Below are 23,950 nucleotides of genomic sequence, written 5' to 3' on the forward strand. Positions count from 1 at the left end.
CTTATTAAAAGAGGTTTTCTTTCCCTTTAAAGTGCCTGTTTCTGTCGGCTTTGTGTGTCATTTGAGGAAAATAATACAGGGGGCTAATCAGAGTGGAATATTTGACATATTTAATAGAAATGGTCAGGTTTGAATACATACATTTATGTAAAGACAACTGATCAATTCACTACTGTGCCTTAATTGCCACACTGTGGGCAAAATATAGAATGAACTCCTCCTTAAAGTGTTCAGTAAAGTGTTCACCATCTTTAACAAGCCTATGCTGACATGAGAATGTTTACCTAAAACTTTTATGGTCTACTCCATCCAGCTAACAACATGACAGTCCAGATACAGTGCTGCGTACACAGGTGCATGTCTATCCTCACGCTACACATCTGCGCTCTCCCTTTCTTCGGTGTTTCCAGCTTCCCATTGGCTTTGCAACTGCAGGTTGCGTTCAGGAGCTCTCACTTGACCAGTCGGGATGCGGTACGCTGCTAAACTGCCGGTCAACAGCAACATCAGTGTGGCCACCAGAGTAGCTGCCCAGCTGCATGCTGGCAGACCAACCTTGGCAGAAAAAAAGAGAGAGGATCTTTAATAATGAATAAGACTGAAGTGAGACAAAATTTCATGTCCACTGCTTTTGGAAATTCTCCTTCTATATATATGCAAGCTTTTAGGACACTGAATCCATAATGTTTTTAGATTGTAACTACTTATTTGAAAGTTATAGTTATTTTAGTTACATTTGGTGGCTCCTGTAAACACATTTAAGGCTAAAGAAAGTGATTTAAATTTCACAATCGAGTTCCAATCAATTTGAAAGTTATATCCTACTTTGGAAGAATTGGAAGTTCTACAGAGTATAACACATAAGAAGCCAAGCTTGCAAGCGTGGGATCAAAAATGTGAAAAGGGTTGTGAAAGGCCTCTGTGTGTACTCACAGTTCCCATCAAATTGCTCAAAGCAATGTCAGCATATGCAGAGAAGAAGGCTGCGGACGGGAGAAAAATAAAAGATTAGGTCAAATATATGCTCCACATGTTCACTCCCTATCACTCTCCAGGTTTCTGTCTCACATACTGCTCTGTGGTATTTAGTCGCACTTTCTCCTGACAGTAGACACAGTACCAGCTCCACGTAAGGCCAATTTACCTAATGTGAGCAGATTAGGTCCCTTTTCAGAGGGGTCAGTACCGCTTTTTGCCTGAGCTGCAATTTTATTCTGTATTTATGTGTTAAAGGTTTGAAAAGGAAACACATTCTGAATAGAAAGATAATCTGTCTATTCAGAATGCCTTTCCAGCTTATAACTGACACAATTAGAAATAATTGTTCAGTGTAATTACAGCTATTCAGCATGAAGGAGAGGAAAAAAGGAGAGGAGCAGTAATAAGTAGAGGGATAATGTAGAAAAGGGGGAAATAAACTGAATTAATGACAGGAAAGTGGAAGTAGTGTATGTACATAAATGGAGTGACTGCGGGTTAAATAAGCTGTTTATTTCATACGTATGTGGTCATTAATGGAGACATGCCATATTCTTCTTAAGGAGGGATGATTCAACATCAGAATGATCAACAAAAGAATTCATTTAGTGATGATTCACTGAGAAGAGCTGTGATGGAGTAAGTGACATTTTGATGAGTCAAAGGATATCAGCACATTGAGCAAATTACATAAATGCACAAAAAAGAGGCCTTTCATTCAAACGGGTGACTATCTCAGAGACCCATGTAAATGGGTCTTGTTTGTTTGACCTCAATTTCCTCTCAAAGTAAGTTGGTTGCTGTGAGTATTTCTTTATTACTATCAGGTTTTCGACACATGAAAACTTTTTACCCACATTATCAAGATTAATTTAAAAAAAATAAATACATTTGACTGCTTTAACCCAGGGGTGGGCAACTCCATGCCTCAAGGGCCGGTGTCCTGCAGGTTTTAGATATCACCCTGGGTGAACACACCTGAATCAAATGATTATTTCATTACCAGGCCTCTGGAGAACATCAAGACATGTTGAGGAGGTCATTTAGCCATTTAAATCAGCTGTGTTGGGTCAAGGATACATCTAAAACCTACAGGACACCGGCCCTTGAGGCCTGGAGTTGTCCACATCTGGTTTAAAGGGTTAAAGCTAAGTGACAGCCTGCTTTAATGCTTCAGCACCATGGACAGAGGCAATGGGAATCTTACATTTGGACCAGTAATAAAACCTTTGATGCCCTCCAGTGGCATATTTAAGTACTGAGACTCACAATTACACAAGCAAAAATATTGTTTTGCTGTTTTATTAATTCTGTAAGACAAATACAAGGAAGGCCACTTCATTTCAAGAACATATTATTTTAAAAATGGGAAACAATATTGTTGTATTGCTGTTGAAAGCCATTTTAAGCTGTTCTCTTATTTAAAAGGCGTCACCACAGCAGGTAACTCCACATATTCCATTTGTCAGATTTCCCACCACATTCCTGATACCCAAGGTACTTGTTTGGTAGGGCGCTTTTTCTAAGGCGAAAGCTATTGTGCATATTAGAGTATACACAATGGCAAGAGAAGAGCATCCCCCAGAATAAATTTGTACTTAAATGCCATCTTACATCATTTGTTATGTAACTACAGCGTCATTTAACTGCCATTAGATACTTGAGACAACAGATAATAACTGTGCCTGTGTGTGTCTGTGTGTCTGTGTTACCACTGGCGATAGCAAAGAGGTGCGTCCACAAGCTGAAGATGAAGAATCCTCCAACAGCCATGCAGCCCAGAGCTCCATTAAACCCTGACAGACCTGAGTACAGAGATTCATGACGCACTGCCATGGACAAACCTGCCACACACAAGAGCCAATGAATGAGTCACACTTGTTCACAAATATGGTAATAACACAAGTGGAAATACACAAATAACAATTAATTACTGTATCCATCACTGACAAGCTGAAGTACTAAATAACTGTCCATGTGGTGGTGCTACATGCACACTATTGTGTGGCTGCTCTCAGTGCAACGTGTAATTTGCGTGTAACCTAATAAGGACATTTTAATGTTTCCTGGCTGCTACTTCAAATCAACACACAGGAAGAGACAAAAACTGGTCCAGAGTAGAATAGAATAGAATCGGCCTTTATTGTCATTGTACATGTATAATGAAATTGTGGGTGCTCCACAGCAATAAAATATAAATAGTGGACAGCAAGAATAAATAGCAAACAGGAGAATATATATACAATCAAGATACAAAAATAAGAGAAAAGCACAGATTAGAGAACAAATGTCACTAAATATCAACATTTCACTGAAGCTCCTAGAAGAGCAGTTAGTATTTTAAAGTCTTGTGTAACTGGGTTTACAGAATATGATGCATCACTAAGGTAACCGCTGCCAGTTTGCCTGCTTTGTCTATTGTATTCCAGAATATTGCAGGTTGAATTGAGCCACTGTATGTCGAATGGGGCCACACCAAAGGGAATCTGCCTATTACATTTTCTTAACACTTAACATATCAGTGACATGCAGTTTTAGATTTGAAACAGAGAATAACATTCAAATCTTCATCACGAGAGATTAATTCATTCTGAGTTTGATGTCAAGAAGGCAGGTGGATTAAGACAAGGTCAATGCCTTGCCTCTGACTCACGTGCACACGCGATATCCACAACAGTGTGACGCTGAAACTAAAAGCAAACACAGGGGGCATGCTGGCCCAGATAAATCTCTGCAGGGCCAAAAGCACTGACATTTTTTCTCCCTGGCCTCCGGCACCAGCTGCACAATGTCTCCTAACCTTCTTGAGGGAGAATAACAATTTCAATACAATGAAGTAAGAACACGTAGAGCCACTGAGTTCGTCTGCAAAGGCCAACAAGTTTTTTTTTCCAGAATCAGTGAGCATGACAGTTAACATTTCTCTGAAATATTTAACCTTTGTTGAAATGTAAAAAAAAAGAAAAAAGTATTGCAACACAGTGTTGTGGCGCACAATCCACTGACTGGTTGAGGCTTTTCTATGTGGAGTTTGATTGTTTCCTCTCTGTCTATGTGGGTTCTCTTCGTGTACCCCGGAATATGAGTGTGAACAGTTGTCTGTTTGTGTTAGTTCTGCAATAGCTTGGTCACCTGTACACGGTGTACCCCACCTCTCGACCCAGAATAACCTCAGCCCACCTGTAACCCTGAATCAGATAAGAGGAAGGCAACAGATGGAGCTGGATGGATGCATCTTCAACCTTACATTTGGAGCAGATCTGACCTTTTGGAAAAGTTTTTGTGTTAGATTGTTTCCTGATTGATTATTTAAACTTTGCTCCATTGTCATATACCTAATTTGCAATGGCTGCATGTTCACTTCCCTCATGTAGATAAACACCTTTTAATGTAATGCATCCCAATCCATCAGCAGAATGCCAGCAATTGCTAATTAGTATGTCAGGAGATAATCTAATTACAGTATTGGACATATTCAAATGTTGACCTGTTGTAGATTGCAGATTAATAGTTAGGACACAATCGAAATAATTAATATTCATTTCAAGGACATACCAATATCAGCTTTCATGGCAATCTATCGTGTACTCGTTAACAACAAGCTTAACCTGTAAGTCATTAGGACACATTATGCCCAAATTCTGTTCATCAATGTGAAAAATAGCGTGATAATCCACCAGCTTCTGAAATATTTCCATTCCAAGAGCCACACCAATATTGTGTCTAATCCCCAGTGCCTTCCCTCAGATCTAATGCAAGTGACTATATAAACTGGATAAAAAGAGTGCATATTGCACGAGCCCTGTAGTAGGAGTGATGGATTTTTAACTGTCTGGATATGTCGAATATTATAAAATAAATAACTGAACACGGTCTGGTTGTGAGGAGTGACCCTTTAATCCTCCATTTGCTCTTCTTATAAATCATTTACACACATGTGCACTAAGTTGGATGAGCTCCACTTTGCTAAGTACATTTTTATTTTTTATCTTTCAGCCATTTTCATTTTAATGCCTGAAAATGAAAGATAATACACAGTGTAAATGCATGGCGACTGTGCGTGGTCGCTTTGATGCTGGTTTTACAGACTGTATTTTATAAGGAACTATCAATTTTGGTGGCTCGTCTGTAGATTAATGACCCTCAGGCAGTGCTGTGATTGATTTCCTTATTACAAGGCATTGGCAGCAGCAGTTTGGCAGTCTGGACCTGAAGCAGACTGACCACACCCCTGTGGTGCTTCCTTACTCTGTGTCTGCTAGACTATTGGCTTCCACTCCCGTTTGCTTTTTCTGTTTTTACGGCCACCTCCTTCAGCAGCTGCTCGTTAAACGCTTCACTCCCCTCTTGTCTCTGCTTCCTTTCACACTCTCCATCTTTTATTCCAACCATTTTCTTTTGTTTCTCACACGCAGTACTTTTCTTGTTCCCTTCATTGTTTGATCACTCCTCCTTTTCCCACTTGGTCTCTTTCTACACCATTAAAGACTAATAGCTTTGATGGAGAAAGTCCCTGGCGGATACTAAATTTTTTTTTTTACTGTTTTTACGTCTTTATTCTTGTGTGTTTCTGGATGTGAAACTCTCTTTCTGATGTCATCTGTGCTATCAGAATGAGTCAGAATGAGTATTCATATCATATTAAATCCAGTATGTCCCCTCTCTTTTTTTCTCCTCTCCTCCCATTTCTTTTTCACATTCCTCCATTAACAGTGACTTGCAAAAAGACTAAATGGTGGAGAAATTTATCGCAATGAACTCATACGAACTTTGCATAATGTCTAACTTGGTATTTTGGTATTTGCCTCCTAAATTTCCTTTCCCACCCAGTGGGCCCTCCTGACAAGACCGTCCTATGTTGGTAATAATTCTGCGCTATCCTAGGTACCGTAGGGTGAGAGGCAGGAACAGCATAATAAAGCTGGAAATTCTGTTTCAGGTGTGCCACCCCAATATTTTTAGTGGCTATACCCATGAAAGTAATTCTGGAGGCGCTGATCCTCTGGGCTTCATGCAACTAGTGACGCATCCTTTGATGTTTTTAAGGGGGAAAATTGTGGACTCAAATGTTAATACTCTCTAGGGTTCAACAGTCTAAGCATCAGATGGAATTATTTATCTTAGCTTTAGTAGTACTTTATATTACAGCTTGGTAATAACATGGTAATAATGGAATAAAAATGTGAAAACAATATTACTATGAAATATAGTAGAAATGGGCAGTTTTTCTTTTTGCTGGCCTGATTCATGATTATTGCTACAGTTATTTGCTGGAAATCATCATACCTTTGGAAATTTCCATTATTCTATTATTACTATGAAATTTAATAGAAACATGCTTTGACTTTATAAACAGAAATTTCCGACTGTTCAGCTCAGCCATTCACAGAAAATACTTCATGTATGTCGTTAAGCTTCTTATGTAATACCCGAAGGTCTTACTCAAGACCACTGGTGTACAGTTTGACCATAATTCTGCCAAGAGCCTAAATAAAATCACAAAAGCAGGTGTTGCCGTTTACTTTACACTCTAATTTGATATATTTTAAACATCCCTATGCATTACAACATTATACTTCATGTCACAAATAAACATCCTTCTTCCTCCTTTCTTTTGTTCTCCTGATGCTACGCTATGCAAAATCACAAATGCAGATGTGAGATTTGATGAAAAATCTTTTGATGAAAGAACCCAGAGTTAAGAGTGAACCGTAGTTGACTTCTCTGATGCCTCACTTTTTCTTTCCTCCTGTACCTGATACACAATATGAATGCAGCAGAAGGTAGACAGGCTATGGCCTACATACAGCCCCTGATCTCCTCCTCCTGAAATCCCTCATGGGACTAGTTTACAGCACAATCCTTTGAATGACAGCTCTAAAAATGTCCTCACACTCTCTCCTCTCCAAGTCTGACCCATGCTTCTGTATCTTTCTGCCTCCTTCTGAAGACATTAAAAGGCGATGAAGCTGTTAAGCTGAGACAGCCTCAATGATTTCATCGGCCTGTCAATAAATTACACATTTCTGAACATCTGCCACCTGCCTGCCATTTGGTCTTTACACATTTAGCACTACAGTCATTTTTTTTGTTTTTATTTATGTTTTTGTCACTGATTTCATACTTTGTAAGTACAAAACAAAACCTAAACAAACAAACAAAGAAATAAAATGGTGACATTTAGTCCATAGATGAATTATACAGGTTTTTTTGTATATCACAAAAGATTATCGGTTTACTTATCTTGTCCAAATAATGATACAAGGTCTTTTGTTGTTTCTCTCCCTGTCACTTTTTTATTTCATTTACTCAGGTCACGCCTTATCCTTACTTTCCCTTCAAAACTTATTATACCCTTTCTCAATTCTCCATCTCCATGTTTTGTCTCCTGACACTGATCCTTCTATTCTTGTTCTAATTCTCTGCTGAACAGGATTCAGTTGTAAGTTTAACCTTGTAGCACTTATTCACACTCTCAACTGTCTCAATTGTTGCCGCTGTGGCTTCTTTTCTTTCGGTGTGGGTGTCCATTTTACATTTATTCAGAGCTTCTGGTTCACCAAACAATACCAAGAGGTTAAATGATGCTTATAATTACACAGTAAATGTTATGAACTTTTCTCATGACTGTATATACAGTATAGTTTAGTAGTTAAGAACAACTGTGGAGATCTGTGATGCAGAGGAATCTGATACATCAGACTTTTGTAGACAAAAAGTACAAAAATAATAAATTAAGTTTAGTTTTATTCTTTTTTGAGAGATTTGTCACCTGGCAGATGTATAGTAAGCCAATTGCAGTAACAACAGCATTTAAAATTAGGAACAGGATTGTTTGCTGGATAAGAGCATATTTTAGGCTAGCGGCTAAATTTTGGGTTTTGCAGCAGCTAAAATCTTTCTGATGGAGCCCGAAATTACAGGTGTCTAAATGACAGAGACAAAAGTGAGTGACTTTCATGTTAATAAAATACTTCAAATAGCTTAATATGGCTAAAATATGACTAAAATTCTAAAATCACTAAGAGCAAAAGCCGCATTACAAAGAAATGAAGGAAAGAAGAATGGATCACAGAAAAAAGAGAGAATGCACAAATAGCAGTGAGAGAGACTTTGGCATTTTGTCTGTCTGCATTTAGCTGCTACGCTACATCAGGCTGCTTCCTCTTGGCTCTGTCTCCTACACAATCTCATTATAGTCACATCCCTTTGATTACTTTCCCATCACACCGTTGTTTTTATTGCAGCAGTCTGTGTGGTTGTTTGTGTTTGTGTGTTTCTGCACTCCTGTGTGTATGTCCCTGCCACTGTTAGCATGTGTCCACAGGTTTGTGTGAGTGTGTAGCTGTACCAGCTCACTCCCACTCTTCTTTTTTTTATTCTGTATGACTCATAGCTACAAACACACATGATGTAGACACACACACACACACACACACACACACACACACACACACACACACACACACACACACACACACACACACACACACACACACACAGTATTTTAGGACACTTTACTAAAGTTACATAGATGTGGCTGGAATCAGTGCTGAACGTCCAGCGTTTCTCATTCTTTTGTGTAAACAGAGTCAGAGTGAAGCAGATATCAGAAGAACACTGTGCCACAGCCCCGTGGGTGTGTATATAAGCCAGCAGTATTAGTGCTCTGCATGGCTAATTGCTTTGTGTTTTATTTAGCTTCGTGCGCACAAGCTGCTGCTGCTAACAGTTTCTTATTTATATATCTGCTGCTGACATGTCTTAATTTCAGAGAGATGCATGAACATAACCTGAAACTGAACTCATTACAACACACTTTCATTTGACACTTCGCATGCAGACATTTACGTCTTCAGGTCCTGGCAGAGGTATTGCATTTTGCTTTTGGGCACAGGTGTGACTACATGCGTAACACCAACTTTGACACACTGTTTCACAAACCAGTAAAGCACGATAAAGCATAGCTTTTAGGCCAAATCTGTTAATATTGTTAATATAAACAGAGTTTTCCAGTATATTATGTGTAAATGTTAATGACTCAGTTGGGATTATCATCATGCTTCCACCTGGGTATCAATCTCAAGGCATGTAAATTACTGTAGGATAATTGTGTGAATAAGAATATGAATAATCTGTGTCTTCCAGCCTTGTAATTGATTTGCAACCTGTCCAATGTGTGCATTTTTCCTAAAGTAAACTAAAGCAGGTTCATATGGATAAACAATGGATTCACAATTTGTAAAATCACAGACGTCAGAGCATGAAACAGACCTAGAGCAGCTCTGTAGGGAACCATGAGCTACTCCAATTTTCAGTCTGACTGAGGCTGTATTTCTCTTTGTGTTTTGTGTCTTATATTTACAATGTTTTCAAGAAAGGCCTAATAGGCTCAAAAAAGGCAGACTTTAAGTCCTTTGTGAAGGTAAATTGGATCCTTCTACCCCCCCATAACACAAACAAAACTACCTTGTGATGTTTACTTCTCCCCTCAGTAAGCATAAATAGTTTGTACTGCTGGCTTTCTATCATAAATATTGTCTCATGCTTGGAAATGGTACCCCAGAGCCACTGAGGACATTGTTACACAACTATTTTCACACAGTAATACTCACCTCCTCACATTTTACTGTGAAGTTTAGGAGTTCCCTGTAAGTGGTGAGCTCTAAGGTGATGTATCATACAATGAAATGCTGACAAGTTGATCCCAGTATCACTGAAGACTGTGTTAAATTGGGATTTATTGTGAGTGGTGCATTTGTATGATGCACAAACAAATGCAATAACACTTTTCTCTCTCCCACTCCTCCCACGCAGCCACATGAGCACACAGATTGAAACCAACCGGTCAGCGTTCCTACTGCGGATCCCAGCAGAGCATGGACAGCGAGCAAGGGGGAGTAGAGGAAAACTGCTCCCAAGATGAGAAGGGACGGTCCCAGGTCCCCACAGGCAAAGATCTGACCCACTCCAAGAGGGATGCCACGTATTACCTGGACAAAGAGAGGACTTAGGGGATTATTTGCTTTGCTTTTATTACCTAGCATACTGAAGAGCATTACACAGAATTTATATAAGTTGCAAGAGCAGAAACACTCTCACAAAAACATAATAACACAATGGTTGAAATAACCTCAGTGACTTTCTTGCAGCTTAAATCAGCATTTTTTTTTTTACCAACATTCACACACACCCGTGCTGCATCCAAACCAGTTAAATGAAGAGTTTCCATGGTGATGTGCTGGTGCACCTGCCTGTCGCGGATATTTAGAAGTCATAAACGGTCTTTCATTATATTGCTGTAACTCTTGCATGCGTGCCTGTGTATGCGTGTGTGTTTGTGCAAGATTAAATACACTGTCAGTGAAGTGCAGCCAGAGCACCATCCTCAGCAGACTGACTGAAGCCGAAGACATCAAATATAAATAGGATCGACGTCATCACCATCTCTGGAGAGAACCAGAGGAAACATGAGTGAAAGAAAGAATGGAGGAGGAAGACTGATGGAAGAAAAGTAAAACAGAGAGCAACAGAAAATAAATACTGGATAAAAATGGGGAAATTAGGAAGAGGAAAGAAGAAGTAGCAAGGAATATGAGGATGGGACAGGGTCACAGTGACCTTGTTCGTTGTAAACTAAAGGGAAGGAGAGAGATAAAGAAGGAAGAAAGGAGGAAGGAGATTTGCACAGCAGAGCAGGGAAACAGACTGGAAGGAAGAGAGGCACAGAGATGAAAAGAACGGTTTAGAGGGTGTAAATCTCATAAGTAACAAACAAAAAGGGAATCTATTAAGTTAAAGGAACAGCTTTTTATGCGATGAAAGACAGACAGATGGAGTGAATCAGAAAGGAAACAATGAAATATGTCTGAAGGAGGGAAAGATGGAGAAACTTTGATATGTGGGGGAAAAAACTGAAAAAAAGAATCTGAGGTGATGGAGCTGAAAGTTGTGGAAAGTAATTATTTAGTGTGAGGGACAAACTGTGCCACGGGATGTGATGCTTGTTCATGGAATCGTGTGTAAATCTTGACTCCATATTCAGGACACCTTACAGGGCTGACGGCTGGCAGCATGGCTAATCTAGTTTATACAACTTTGCAGTTACTTTGCATATCGTCGTGTACAGAAATGCACTTTAGGCAATGTGCTACAAAAAAGAAGAAACAACTTCAGTCTGTAGTCTCTGTCAGATAGCTTCATACCAGGAAGCCTGCTTACAGGTCTTCTAAGGTCATGTCCCTGCCATCAGTGTTTTGTTATTTTCTTAAAGAAATAATGAAGCAAAGTCATGCACAAAAACTGAAACAAATTTGCATATGCGTTAAGCTGGTGTAATAAATCCACGGCAGACCCGACCACACGTTCATGCTTTCCAGCATACTTTATTCACGGTTGCTGTTTTAACAATACTCGGGTGCAGTTTTCCAGATCACCGCCAAATACTTCACCAACCACAACACACACTCAGGACCCAGTGCTATTTACGCAGGACGGCGTGGTGAGCCGATGCAGCTCCGGTGCGTTGGCTTCTCCTGCAGCTGTGCCTCACCTGACTACTGCCTAATGCATTTGGTATCTATATGTCATTTTCTCTTTTGTGGCAACAACACATGGGATAAAATCAATCCCTTTTCTTCTGATTATCTGGGTCATGAGTGGCCTATCCCATTTGCCATAAGGCGAGAGACAGACAACTATTTGCATTCACATATTCACCTATGGATAATTTACAGTCACCAATTAACCTAACTACATGTCTCAGGCCTGTGGGGGGGAAGCCAGAGTACCCAAAGAGAACCCATGCAGACACGGGGAGAAGATGCAAACTCCACACAGAAAGACCCTCGGCCTGATGGTGGATTCATTTCCCGAAATTTCTTGCTGCGAGGCAAGAGTGCCATCACACCAGCATGTTGCCCAACATGGGATAAAATATTTACATAAACCGAATTAAGGCTTGAGGTCATGCATGGGTTATTGGGCTTGTTAATGCATAACTCCTTTTTGTCCTCTTTGTTTGACAAGTGGGTTCAAACTATGCTCTCGGTTATCTTCTAGACATAACCTCGGCTAATTGGAGTCACTAACCTGCACCTTTTGACCATGTTTGTGGTGCTGGTTATCTGACAAACAGCATGAATTGCTGTGAGGTTAATTGTACTAACAGCCCAGGAGAGAATCTGGAGCTCCAGTTTCGTTGAGAAAGCAGTCTGTGCTGACTACGAGTGTGCTTTGGTAACATGAGAAATAAAAATTAAAAATAATGCAAGTTAGCTGATAATTTGGCCCTCAACCTTGATGACTGTAAATTACTTCCTTTGATATAAAACCCCCCTTCCACCAGTCAAGGACACTCTTGAGAAAGCAGTCACATCACTGTCAGAATCCACAATCATGAGATGTCCTCATGAATGGCTGCAAGTGGAAATTATGTGTTTGCTGATGATGACAGAAATAACTGGATGAGTTCTCAAGTGTGCAGGGCTTTACTTTCTGCTCAGTTTCAGCCAAATGCTGCAAAATTAATCTGACAGAGTTTCACAGTACAATGGTAATGACACAAAGCATACTGCAATGACAACACAGGAGTTTCTCAACACAAAGAAACTGGATATTCTTCCATGATCAAGTCAGTGACCTGATGTCATGCCAGCGTATTTGGTGTTTCTCTGTGTGAGTCTATACAAAATATTTTTGTATAGACTGTATATTTTTAAACTGCCAAATTGTCATTAGAGCATAAACCTAGCTGTTAAGACATTATAATATCCACATGACCACAAAGCTTTTCTGATTTGGGTCACCTGATTGGGTCTGCCAAAGATCGAATTTAAATTCAGTCGCTGTGTAAGTGCTGAGATGCCAGCTGGCTCACTGAGATCAAAAGCCGAACACAGCAGCTGGTGAGAGTCTGGATTCCTGTCTTGTGAGAAGCAGCTCAAGGTAAGTGCCTTTCATTTGAATTCAAGAGATGAAAGGAAATAAATTCCTTACAAAGGTACACTGTTCAGCAACTTGTAGACAGTCTACTATACTTTCAGCTTCAAATTCAGGAGTAAGTTCTCACTTTGTTTTGTCTTTTTGTCCCTGACTGCTGAGCCCCAAGTTCCCAAATCCCCATGAACCCCCACCTCAGCCCACCCACCTACTCCCAAACTTACTGGGAACCTGATATTTAAACCATTCATCACAAGTCCAAGCCCTTTCTCTCCATAGAAACGGAAAAGAATACAATTAAAACCGTAACCTTTATAAAGAGCTTAACCTGTGCAATCACATTCTCCCAGCAAAAATCATCCGTTGAAACAGTTTTGACTCATTATAATTTCCAAACAGGAGCGCCACCACTGACTGTTGCTAAGTAACTGGTGAGTCATAGCTGGCTGCTCTTATGCATATAGTGCTCCCAGTTACTTGTTCACTCTGGAGACCAGGCTGCAACATGATGCGCACTCTTAGGATAACCCTGGCCTTAGTTAAGCTTAGTTTCTGTCTCTTTTTTTTCTTCATTATATATCCTACCAACTTCTAATATTTCCGTTTGTGACTGCAAATGAGCAGCATCTCTAGTGGAAGTCCTCATGATGTCAGCTCATCAGTAACAGAAATCCATTTAACCATCACGTAGTTTGATACTTCTCAGGCAGAATTTCATAAAACCAATCAAGTGGCTAATGTGCTGGTGGGACTTAAAGTGGAGTGATTAGGCACTCCCTGTCTCCTTTGTTAGGTACACCTGTTCTGCTGCTTAGTAAAATAAATATCTAATTAGCCAATCTCATTAAAAGCTCTCAGTATATTTAGACATGAGAGAGAAGAAAGAAGAAATATCAGAGAGAGGAAAGCTGATTTAAGTGACTTTTAATGTTCCATCATTGTTTGCACCAGATGCACTGGTCTTAGGATCTCAGAAAATGCTGATCTGCTGGGATTTTCCTGGAAAACCACCTTTAGGGTTTACAGAGAATGGTCCAAGAAAGCGACTTTACCTATTAGATCACTGAAGGGAAAATGTTTTGTTAACGCCAGATGTCAGCGGAGAATGGCCACAAAGCTGCAAACCGATAGGAAGGAAACAGTAACAGCGTCCACTCTTTACAGCCAAGGTAACTCTGAAAACCTTGAACAATGTAGAGAGGCAAGAGAAAAGTGGAAAAACATTGCCTGTTTTGATGAGCCTTGATTAATGCTGCAACATTTGGATGGTAAGATCAACATTTGGTGGGAAAAAAAAAATGAAGGCATGGCTCCATCCTGCATTCATGTTGTTTCCAAGTGTGGGTTAAAATTGTACAAACTGTACAACCTTGTCCAGTAATTGCACTTATAATTTTTTCATATATATGCATTTGTCTATCTAGAAGAAAATGGGATCATACTAAAATTAATTAAAACTTTTCCCATGGTGCACTTCGAATGCATTCACTGCTGGACTCCAAATCTTTAAAAATCGTCTTTGCCAGCATATTTTCACTATTTAATATTTACCCCTCTGGCACATCCTGGATAAGAATATTAGTTTCCTCTCTACTAGTCTCACAGCACCATTAACTCTCAGCAGAGAGACACATTTTAAGAAAGTGTGACTTGCTTTTATATGTGTGGGATACTAATAAACTCCTAATGGCATCAATGAGATATAGTGCTGTAATAAAGTTCTCCTAATGCATTGAGCACAGCCCACCTGTGTTCTGGATCATTAAATGATCCTCGTCTCAAAGTAATGTTACTGTAAATCTGACTCTCCTGTGTGATAATTATCACTGAAGTTAACAGTATCACTAGTGCCAGTGAAATTAGGCTCGCACGAAAGACAGTTATTTGGTTATGCAAGATGTTAGAGATTTAGATTTTTTTTTTTATGTACTGTTTATAGCTTATATGACACTTAACACATTTATTTCATAATCCGTTTTAATAGTTTCAATAGTTCTAATTATATCAGTGAGGACAGCCAGAAAACAGAAATGTCTCTTTTTGTAATGAAATAGCAATAAACAGTACTTCATACTCTAGGAAATGGCACCTGAGTGAATAGACAGGATATAATGGGTGATTGTGCCAGTAGGACTGAGCCAACACAGTCAGACTGAAAACCAAGATGTCAACTCTAACATAAACTTGAATATGCAGAAATCAGTCTCAATAATTTTCACAGTTTCACAGAAAACATTTGGACAACTTCAGGGAGCTAAGGCCTGAGGCAAATAATGCACCTGGACATGGCTAGATGATATGAGACAAATGAACAATTCATTTTCATTGTGTTAGACTTTCTGTCCCAGTATGAAAGTAAATCAAAAATCAAAAGAGTGACAGGTATAAAAATCTGTCACAATTAGGGATGGGTATCGAAAACCGGTTCTTGTTGAGAACCGGTTCCCACTGTTTCAATTCCTTGGAATTGTTTGCCATTTTTGCAATCGATTCCCTTATCGATTCCAGTCGCCCCGAATGACGTCACCACGTTGCGGAGCGTCATTTACCTGGCAGGAAACATGGCGGCTCAAACGCTCAAAAGTTTGGTTATACTTTACGAGAACGGATGACAACAGGGCAACTTGCAATACTTGCAAAGTAGATATTTCATTTAAGGGAGGAAACACTACGAATATGCAAAAGCATTTGCTCACAAAACACACGATGACCTTAAATGAAGTTTTTAATTCCGCTCCGGACTCGTGAATCTCAACCCAGCAGCAGCGGTAACGTTTGCACGTCCTCTCCCGTTAATGCGGCAGGTAAATAATCAACTAACAGTGCATATTATGTTAGCGCGATCTGCCTTATTACAAAACCTGCCATTGCTGTGCATTTAGGCGACCATGATGAGAGAGACAGACAGAGTCTGGCTCAGATGCTGGCAGTTCTCGCTGCAGTCTACCGGTAGCGTCTCCTTTCAGGCCAGGATAGTCACTGCTCGGTGACATTCGTCTAAGTTTGTGGTCAAAGGCTTGCACCCATTTGCCACAGGAGATACCCCCGATTTTCGGTAAGTGAACGTGTTTAATTGTAGGCAGGGACATTACTGGATATTCTTGTGTAATTGCTACTGAATACTTTATGTTATACTTTGTTATTGCTACAGAAGAATATTTATTTTATAATTTTTCATTTACTATTTTTTTTCCTGGGGACCCTGTGACACCCCATTGAAAAGCCGTTGGCTGTGGATCTCTTAAGATCTCACTGCTGGGTTTGTAAGGCCATGTTACTCCTAAATTTCTATCTTGTTCAAAGAGAAGATATAAAACAAAGTTGTAAGCTAATCGACCTTAGTGTTCTCTTTATTTAAAAAAAAAAATCGATAAAGAATCGATTCGTTAAACAGAAAATGGAATCGGAATTGTGAAAATCTTATCAATACCCATCCCTAGTTACAATGTAGCCTTCAGTATTTTGGTCATTCTTATTCCATATCTCAAGGTTTTAGTTGTTGATTCCAGATTATAGTTGCCTCTCTGTACCTTCACGTAATTACTTCTACAGTATTTATCAGACAGAATCCCAGTTCAGAGGTTTTACATATTCTTTACCTGTAATGCTATGAGCTCTGTAGCATTGGGCTCCAGGGCCCCTGGTGGTTTTATTGAGTGGTGTGGAAAATAGGGGTGTTCTGGGCCAGTACACAGGAGGTAGAGGATGATAATAATGTTGAAGGGAAACACGGCAGCAGGCAAGTCCCAGCGGTCTAAAAACGATGAGAGTCCACTAAACAGAAAGACACTGAAAAAATGAAAAGAGTAAGGAAGAAGTAATTAGAAATATTACTATTTTGTCTATTTCATTTAGAAATGAAATAGACAAAAGGAAAACCCAGAAAGTGTATACAGTGGGGCAAAAAAGTATTTAGTCAGCCACCGATTGTGCAAGTTCCCCCACTTAAAATGATGACAGAGGTCAGTAATTTGCACCAGAGGTACAGTTCAACTGTGAGAGACAGAATGTGAAAAAAAATCCATGAATTCACATGGTAGGATTTGTAAAGAATTTATTCGTAAATTAGGGTGGAAAATAAGTATTTGGTCACCTCAAACAAGGAAAATCTCTGGCTCTCACAGACCTGTAACGTCTTCTGTAAGAAGCTTTTCCGTCCCCCACTCGTTACCTGTATGAATGGCACCTGTTTGAACTCATCATCTGTATAAAAGACACCTGTCCACAGCCTCAAACAGTCAGACTCCAAACTCCGCCATGGCCAAGACCAAAGAGCTTTCGAAGGACACCAGGAAAAGTATTGTAGACCTGCACCAGACTGGGAAGAGTGAATCTACAATAGGCAAGCAGCTTGGTGTGAAAAAATCAACTGTGGGAGCAATCATCAGAAAATGGAAGACATACAAGACCACTGATAATCTCCCTCGATCTGGGGCTCCACGCAAGATCTCATCCCGTGGGGTCAAAATGATCATGAGAACGGTGAGCAAAGATCCCAGAACCACACGGGGGGACCTGGTGAATGACCTGCAGAGAGCTGGGACCAAAGTAACAAAGGTCACCATCAGTAACACACTACAACGGCAGGGAATCAAATCCCGCAGTGCCAGACGTGTTCCGCTGCTGAAGCCAGTGCATGTCCAGGCCCGTCTGAAGTTTGCCAGAGAGCACATGGATGATACAGCAGAGGATTGGGAGAATGTCATGTGGTCAGATGAAACCAAAGTAGAACTTTTTGGTATAAACTCAACTCGTCGTGTTTGGAGGAAGAAGAATACTGAGTTGCATCCCAAGAACACCATACCTACTGTGAAGCATGGGGGTGGAAACATCATGCTATGGGGCTGTTTTTCTGCCAAGGGGACAGGACGACTGATCCGTGTTAAGGACAGAATGAATGGGGCCATGTATCGTGAGATTTTGAGCCAAAACCTCCTTCCATCAGTGAGAACTTTGAAGATGAAACGAGGCTGGGTCTTCCAACATGACAATGATCCAAAACACACCGCCCGGGCAACAAAGGAGTGGCTCCGTAAGAAGCATTTGAAAGTCCTGGAGTGGCCTAGCCAGTCTCCAGACCTCAACCCCATAGAAAATCTGTGGCGGGAGTTGAAAGTCCGTGTTGCTCGGCGACAGCCCCAAAACATCACTGCTCTCGAGAAGATCTGCATGGAGGAATGGGCCAAAATACCAGCTACTGTGTGTGCAAACCTGGTAAAGACCTATAGTAAACGTTTGACCTCTGTTATTGCCAACAAAGGTTATGTTACAAAGTATTGAGTTGTATTTTTGTTATTGACTGATAGGTTTGTAGCATAAACCTACTCGCTGGAACGTTAAGGACAATCTGCTACGCAGCAAAAAGCAAGACACAAGGCACCAAAGTTCTCTGGTTTACCCATGCATGAGGGAGACCTGCCTGGAGCCAAGTGTCGTTCCACCACTTGACCACTGTCAGACTCTCAGCCAGGCTCCCCATAGCACTCCTTTTTATTGTGGTTACATGAATATGCATAGGGTCATTAACATATGACATCTTACATAGGTATACATGTGAACAAAGAATACTGTGTGTGTGTGTGTGTGTGTGTGTGTGCGTGTGTGTGTGTGTGTGTGTGTGTGGTCCAGATGTGACCCTGTGAAGACTCCCCAAAGCTGGTGCCAGGAGTCTAGCGGTCCATCTGAACAAAAGGCTCTTATACTTAAACAGATATACGTGTGTTTGCTATACCATATATCAGCAAGAGAAGATACGGCCTTTCCTAGGAGGTGTGTAATCCATGCCGGAACACTCTGTAGAGGGAGTGAACGCACTCCCCCTTCATGCTACACAGAGCTGTTACAGACCTTCTAGGATGAGACATTCTTTCAACCTACAAATGATTATACACCTCTAAGCATACATGGTTAAATATTTCTTAATACAAATGACAATAACAAAATCTAAACCCATCATTGACCAAATACTTATTTTCCACCCTGATTTACAAATAAATTCCTTACAAATCCTACCATGTGGATTCATGGATTTTTTTTCACATTCTGTCTCTCACAGTTGAAGTGTACCTCTGGTGCAAATTACTGACCTCTGTCATCATTTTAAGTGGGGGAACTTGCACAATCGGTGGCTGACTAAATACTTTTTTGCCCCACTGTAATGTTTATCTGGACTTTTCAGTGGGAGGCACGTTTTGTCACTGAGGCAGTCACTTCTTTTTCTTGAATATCCTGTTGACTGACTACTGTAGATCTCAGCAGAGACAACTCATGATGGGGAAGCTTTATTCCAATGTGCTTTGTTTAAAATATACATTACTGCACTGAGAAATTTAACAAATTCATCTTTGTTCATTTTTGATAAGAAAATAATGATAATGATAATGATGAACTACTTTTTTTTCTGAATGACACCAACCTTAACATTTGTTAAAGTCTGGAAAACGCCTGAGGTGGTGGGTACTTGAAAATTACTCCCTAAAAAGAATCAAGTAGCTAATGTATCAATAAATAACAAGATGTATTTTAAAGAATATATAATCTCTGTAGATCAGCTGATCTAAGTGCCAGCCTGCATCACTGCTGGCTCAGCTGATACACTTTCTATGCATTCAACCGGCACCTCACATTTACAGCATGCTATTTAGGCAACATGCCATAGCTTGCCTCTGGTTGCTTTGCATGTCCAAGCTGCTTTGCAACCCATCTCCACGTCAGCTCCTCCTTTCATGCTATATTTGGATTAATCAGTGTCATATTTGTTGACCGCGATTTTCACATGTACAGTACATATAGAAAGATGGGGAAGTTTGCAAACAGAGTCAGATATTAAAGATATGAACGACTGCAGACAGAAGGAAAAATCTTCTTTTGAATTTGGAGAATCTGACTGAAAGGACAACATGAATGACAGCCATTCCCTTACCTGAACCATTAACCTTGAGAAACCTTGAGAGTTGAGAAAGCACTCTGAGGAAATACTACTACTATACTATAATAAAATGGACACACAAGAAGGGAATATAAAACACATGCGTCCGTGTATGTGTTTCTTACCATGTTGCCGACCCCAGGAAGACAGGCAGCAGGAGCCACCAGTACCAGTCTCCAGCTGAGCTATACACTCCCATAAGCAGAGACACCAACATGCCATTAAAACCATGATGACCTCCCGCCACCTCAACACTATACACGCAGACACAGAACAGGAATATTTACATATGACGATTACATTTTGCAAATAAATACATAAATAAAAAAAACCCTGAAAGGTAATAAATCTGTACTGTTTTTTCTGTAATGCAACACAAAGCTTTAAATAGATTTTAATGGGTTCTCAAGAAAAATAAAATGTTCAGTTGAGTTAATGAGCTGAGGCCCATGGGTGACATTAAATTTTCTCTGCAAGTCAAAGTTAAAAATTTGAGGATCTCCTGTTCAGCTGGAATTGTTTTATAAACCTTAAAAACACATTTCACTTTGTATGGTATAAATACAGGGAGAAGGCTTCAAAAATAAATGCAGGGTGGTGTGTATGCAGGGCTTATAGTTGTGAATTTTAAGTAGAAGCCCCAATCAATAGCGAACCTGAGTAGATTACAAGGTCAAAGGTTAAAGAGGATATGTTTTATTTATGTGCTTTTAGAATGACCAAAGCATTAAATATGGACACATAAATGTTCACTGCTTTCAGCCTCTGTAGTGTTGCCTGTGTTTGTGCATTTCTATATCATCCCACCTGTCTTGTCCTGTGATGACAGCTGTTAGCGTCGAGGCCAACACTCCCAGAGTTCCCAGCAGGCCCTGCCAGGGGGAAGCCCAGTACAGGGCAGCCAGGATGAGACCACCACTCAGCGGGTTGTTGGCCAGAATTACCCTGGTCACCCCTCTCAGGCCACAGACTGCCAGCTGCAGCACAAATGACTTGTCTGAGGACACATGAGGAAAAAAAAGGGTCCCTATAAATAAACAGCACTTCACAGCAAGATGCTTGCAGATGTAAAAGTGGACTGAAAGAGGCGAGTGCAACTTTTACAAAATTTCAGCCGCAGTTGGATTTCTTGTTGCTAAGTCAGGGTTTTATAGCAGAATCAAAATTGGATTTTAATGATAATTTCGTTCCAAGTTGGAGAGAAAGTGCGACAGTATTCTCTGTGGGAGTCGCATCTGAGTGTTTTAATGGTGATGTAAGCTTTTTTGAATCATTTATTTATAATTATGGTAATTTAGCACTTCCTCTAGTGGCAAAGTTTTGCGATTAATTACATTAACCCTTTAAGACCTACCATAGAACCAAGTCTGCCAGAGCTTACTTTATGTTTTTACATGCTGTAGTGTCATTTTTGGGAGCATTTTAAGGTGCTATATATCAATACAACTGTTATAGCCCATATTTTAATAATATGTATGCATTAAGTCCATAGTAACTACATTAATTGCAAAAAAGTGCAATAAACTACAAAAAAATTTAAAATCTTTTTTTTTTTTTTTTTTTTTTTTTTACATATATTTCTACTTGGAGAAATTTAAGAGGCTTATCCCTCAAAACTTTAAATACAAAAAAGTTGCAAAAAATTGTTTACAACAACAGGAAATTTATTTTGAGTGTCTTTATAGTTTTATTTTTGAGATACAGCAATTTTTATATACACTGCAGGAAAAACGAAAAACAATCCTATGATGCAAATTTGCAAAGAAAACAGCAGGTGCATCAAAATAAACTATTTAAAGCAGTGCAATTCGAGTTCTAAGCATCTGAGAAACTATTCAGAAAAGCATAAAGTCAAACATGACTTTTAAAAACACCAATATAGGCTTTTAAGGCCTACAAGTAAAAACTACATTTTCCGCGGAAATGACGTCACTTCCGGTTTCAGGCAGGAAATGGCAGACATGCGATCGTTCGTGCTGACATCTGTTTCAATGTGGGAAGTGTTACGAACAGCTGATTGGATCGGCAAATATTGTGCTTTTGTTCCTGCAAGCGCTTTTTATGCAATTTTTGCAAAGCTATATGTGGAAGGAAACCGTGACCGAGGACAAGCTGATGGCATCAGATGTAAGTACAACTCCTCCGGTTTCATATGCAAAAAACTTATTGCGCTAGCTTACGAGGTTCTGGTTCTACAGGGATTTAAAAATAATTACGCAAAACGGAGCGTGCCCGCTCTGACCGGCTTTAAAGGGTTAAGATTAGTATTGTAAGAAAAGGCTTCTGGATGACATGTATTGTGAGTTTTTTCCTACCCTTCATGTACTTATCCAAGTGCTCCATGTCTCCACTGCACAATAGCAGGCCATTCAACACACGCCGACTGAAGCTGGCACGCGTCCTGCTGGCCTCCTCCATCTCTGTTTTGGTTTCTATCCACATCCCTGCAGCTGCTGGGCCACACCAATACAAAACGTGGCAAATGGATAATAATTATGCTGCAACTCTTCAAGGTTCTTCTTATTTGCGACTCTTTTTGTTCTGTTCTCGTCTGTGTTTGTTCCTCTGTTGGTTCTTTCCTTCTGCTCCCTCTGGTTCATCTCCACTCTCCTTCGCCTCCCTTTCGCTCCCCCTTCCCTTTCCAGTGCGGTTTAAGGGGGTAACTTATAAACCAGGGGGGTAACGTATTCACACAGCTTTCGAGCACAGTGCCAGAGACGAACAAAGTCCAACAAAATCAGAGGAAGAAGACCTTGTCCTCTCTTTCTCCTCTCTTCAGCCAGCCCCACTCTGACATCTCATTACCTATTGTTTGTTCATTTAAGCTACTCATCCACTTTTTATTACAGCATGTGTGTGAATGTTTGCCTTTCCTTATTTGTAAAGCCATTTGTGGACCTCATGTTATCTGATGCTTTTCCAAAAGGTGTAACATATAATCCAGATCTCTGTGCTGCTGTGTCCTCTCTGAGAAAGATATAGGAGAGGAAATGTTATTGACACCAAGTTCTGGAAGTTCTGAGCAGCACTTGCTTTGCTTTTGACTTCCTGTTGACATCATTTTAAAGTAGATCCATACCAGAGCCATAACAAGACACTACTGCTGCCTTGAAAAGTCTTTCCCCCCCCACTCTGAGTTAAGAGAAAGGTTTGTATTGCTGTTTTAAGTGTGTGTATACCTGTAAAACTTCCAGGTTTGTAGTGGCTTACAACTCACAGAATGACCTAAATATTGGAAAAATGCTTTGATTTGACATCTAAGCTTGAGAAACAAAAGAACACGACTCTGTGGTGACTGCATTACAAGTTGTGCGCTTGTGTGTGTGCATGCACGGCAGTTGTTGCACATCCATTAGCAGGCCCAAAGTGGAGCAGGTGAAAGCAATAGCAGAATGGCACATATCATCTCCAAAAGTGAATCTTTTCACTTCAACTGAAGCAGAAAAGCAAGGTGGCAATTGCTGTGCCATTCAAGCACCCCTGACAGCTCATCTCTCTCTCTCTCTCTTTCTTGCTTCCTCTATCTCCCACGCTCTATCCATCTTTTATTTGCTTCAATAAATACATCTACTTCCCTCTGCTTGTCGCTGCTCCTCCTTGGCTCATTTCATCAATCACAGACGATGGAAGAGAGCTACAGATGGACACACAACCGAGTGGACTGTAATAGGAGGAAGGAAAATGCTGGACCTGCAAATGTGGTGGTTTTATAAAGACACACGCAGCCACAGGTCTACAGCACATGAGGACAAGCCACTCGTGCACTGATATGCATATTCTTATTCTTCTTGTTAGGTTTTTCTGTTTACTTTACTACAGACTCAATTTAACAGAGGGTGAAGGTCACAGAGAGCATAAACACATCACACTCAGAGGGTGGAGCCTTACAGTGAAGTATAAAGTATGGACTTATCTGCATTAATGTGTTACTTGTAACAGAAAACTGATCAAATGTGGGAGGAATCAACCAAAAGACCTTTGCTCTGAAGAAAAATACAGTTCCACCAGATGGGTTTTGTTAAGTAACTTGTACAGTGACACAGAGAAGTGTGTGAAGTCTGTAGAAAAACACTGTGCAACATGTGTGACAGACAGAAAATCTGC

The 23,950-nt window shown here is 40.2% G+C and overlaps 1 protein-coding gene across 2 annotated transcripts; it reads right to left on the reverse strand.

Moving 5' to 3' along the window:
• Positions 1-43: 43 nt before the first annotated feature.
• On the reverse strand, positions 44-22,535 carry LOC308410532 (urea transporter 2). Of its 2 annotated transcripts, none has more exons than XM_080903920.1 (8): positions 22,162-22,535; positions 20,654-20,843; positions 19,972-20,031; positions 16,518-16,707; positions 9,824-9,971; positions 2,691-2,822; positions 934-983; positions 44-555 (listed from the first exon to the last, which is right to left on the reverse strand). In XM_080903920.1, the coding sequence occupies exons 1-8, from the start codon at positions 22,286-22,288 to the stop codon at positions 373-375; spliced, it is 1,080 nt and encodes a 359-aa protein (XP_080760046.1). In that variant the 5' UTR covers positions 22,289-22,535; the 3' UTR covers positions 44-372. The 2 variants fall into 2 exon arrangements, with proteins under 2 accessions (XP_080760046.1, XP_080760045.1); XM_080903919.1 differs by having other exon boundaries at positions 58-555; positions 19,972-20,100.
• Between the last annotated feature and the right edge of the window lie 1,415 nt (positions 22,536-23,950).

The sequence above is a fragment of the Rhamphochromis sp. 'chilingali' genome, assembly GCF_963969265.1.
Source record: "Rhamphochromis sp. 'chilingali' genome assembly, chromosome: 1".
Classification (NCBI taxonomy): Eukaryota; Metazoa; Chordata; class Actinopteri; order Cichliformes; family Cichlidae; genus Rhamphochromis; species Rhamphochromis sp. 'chilingali'.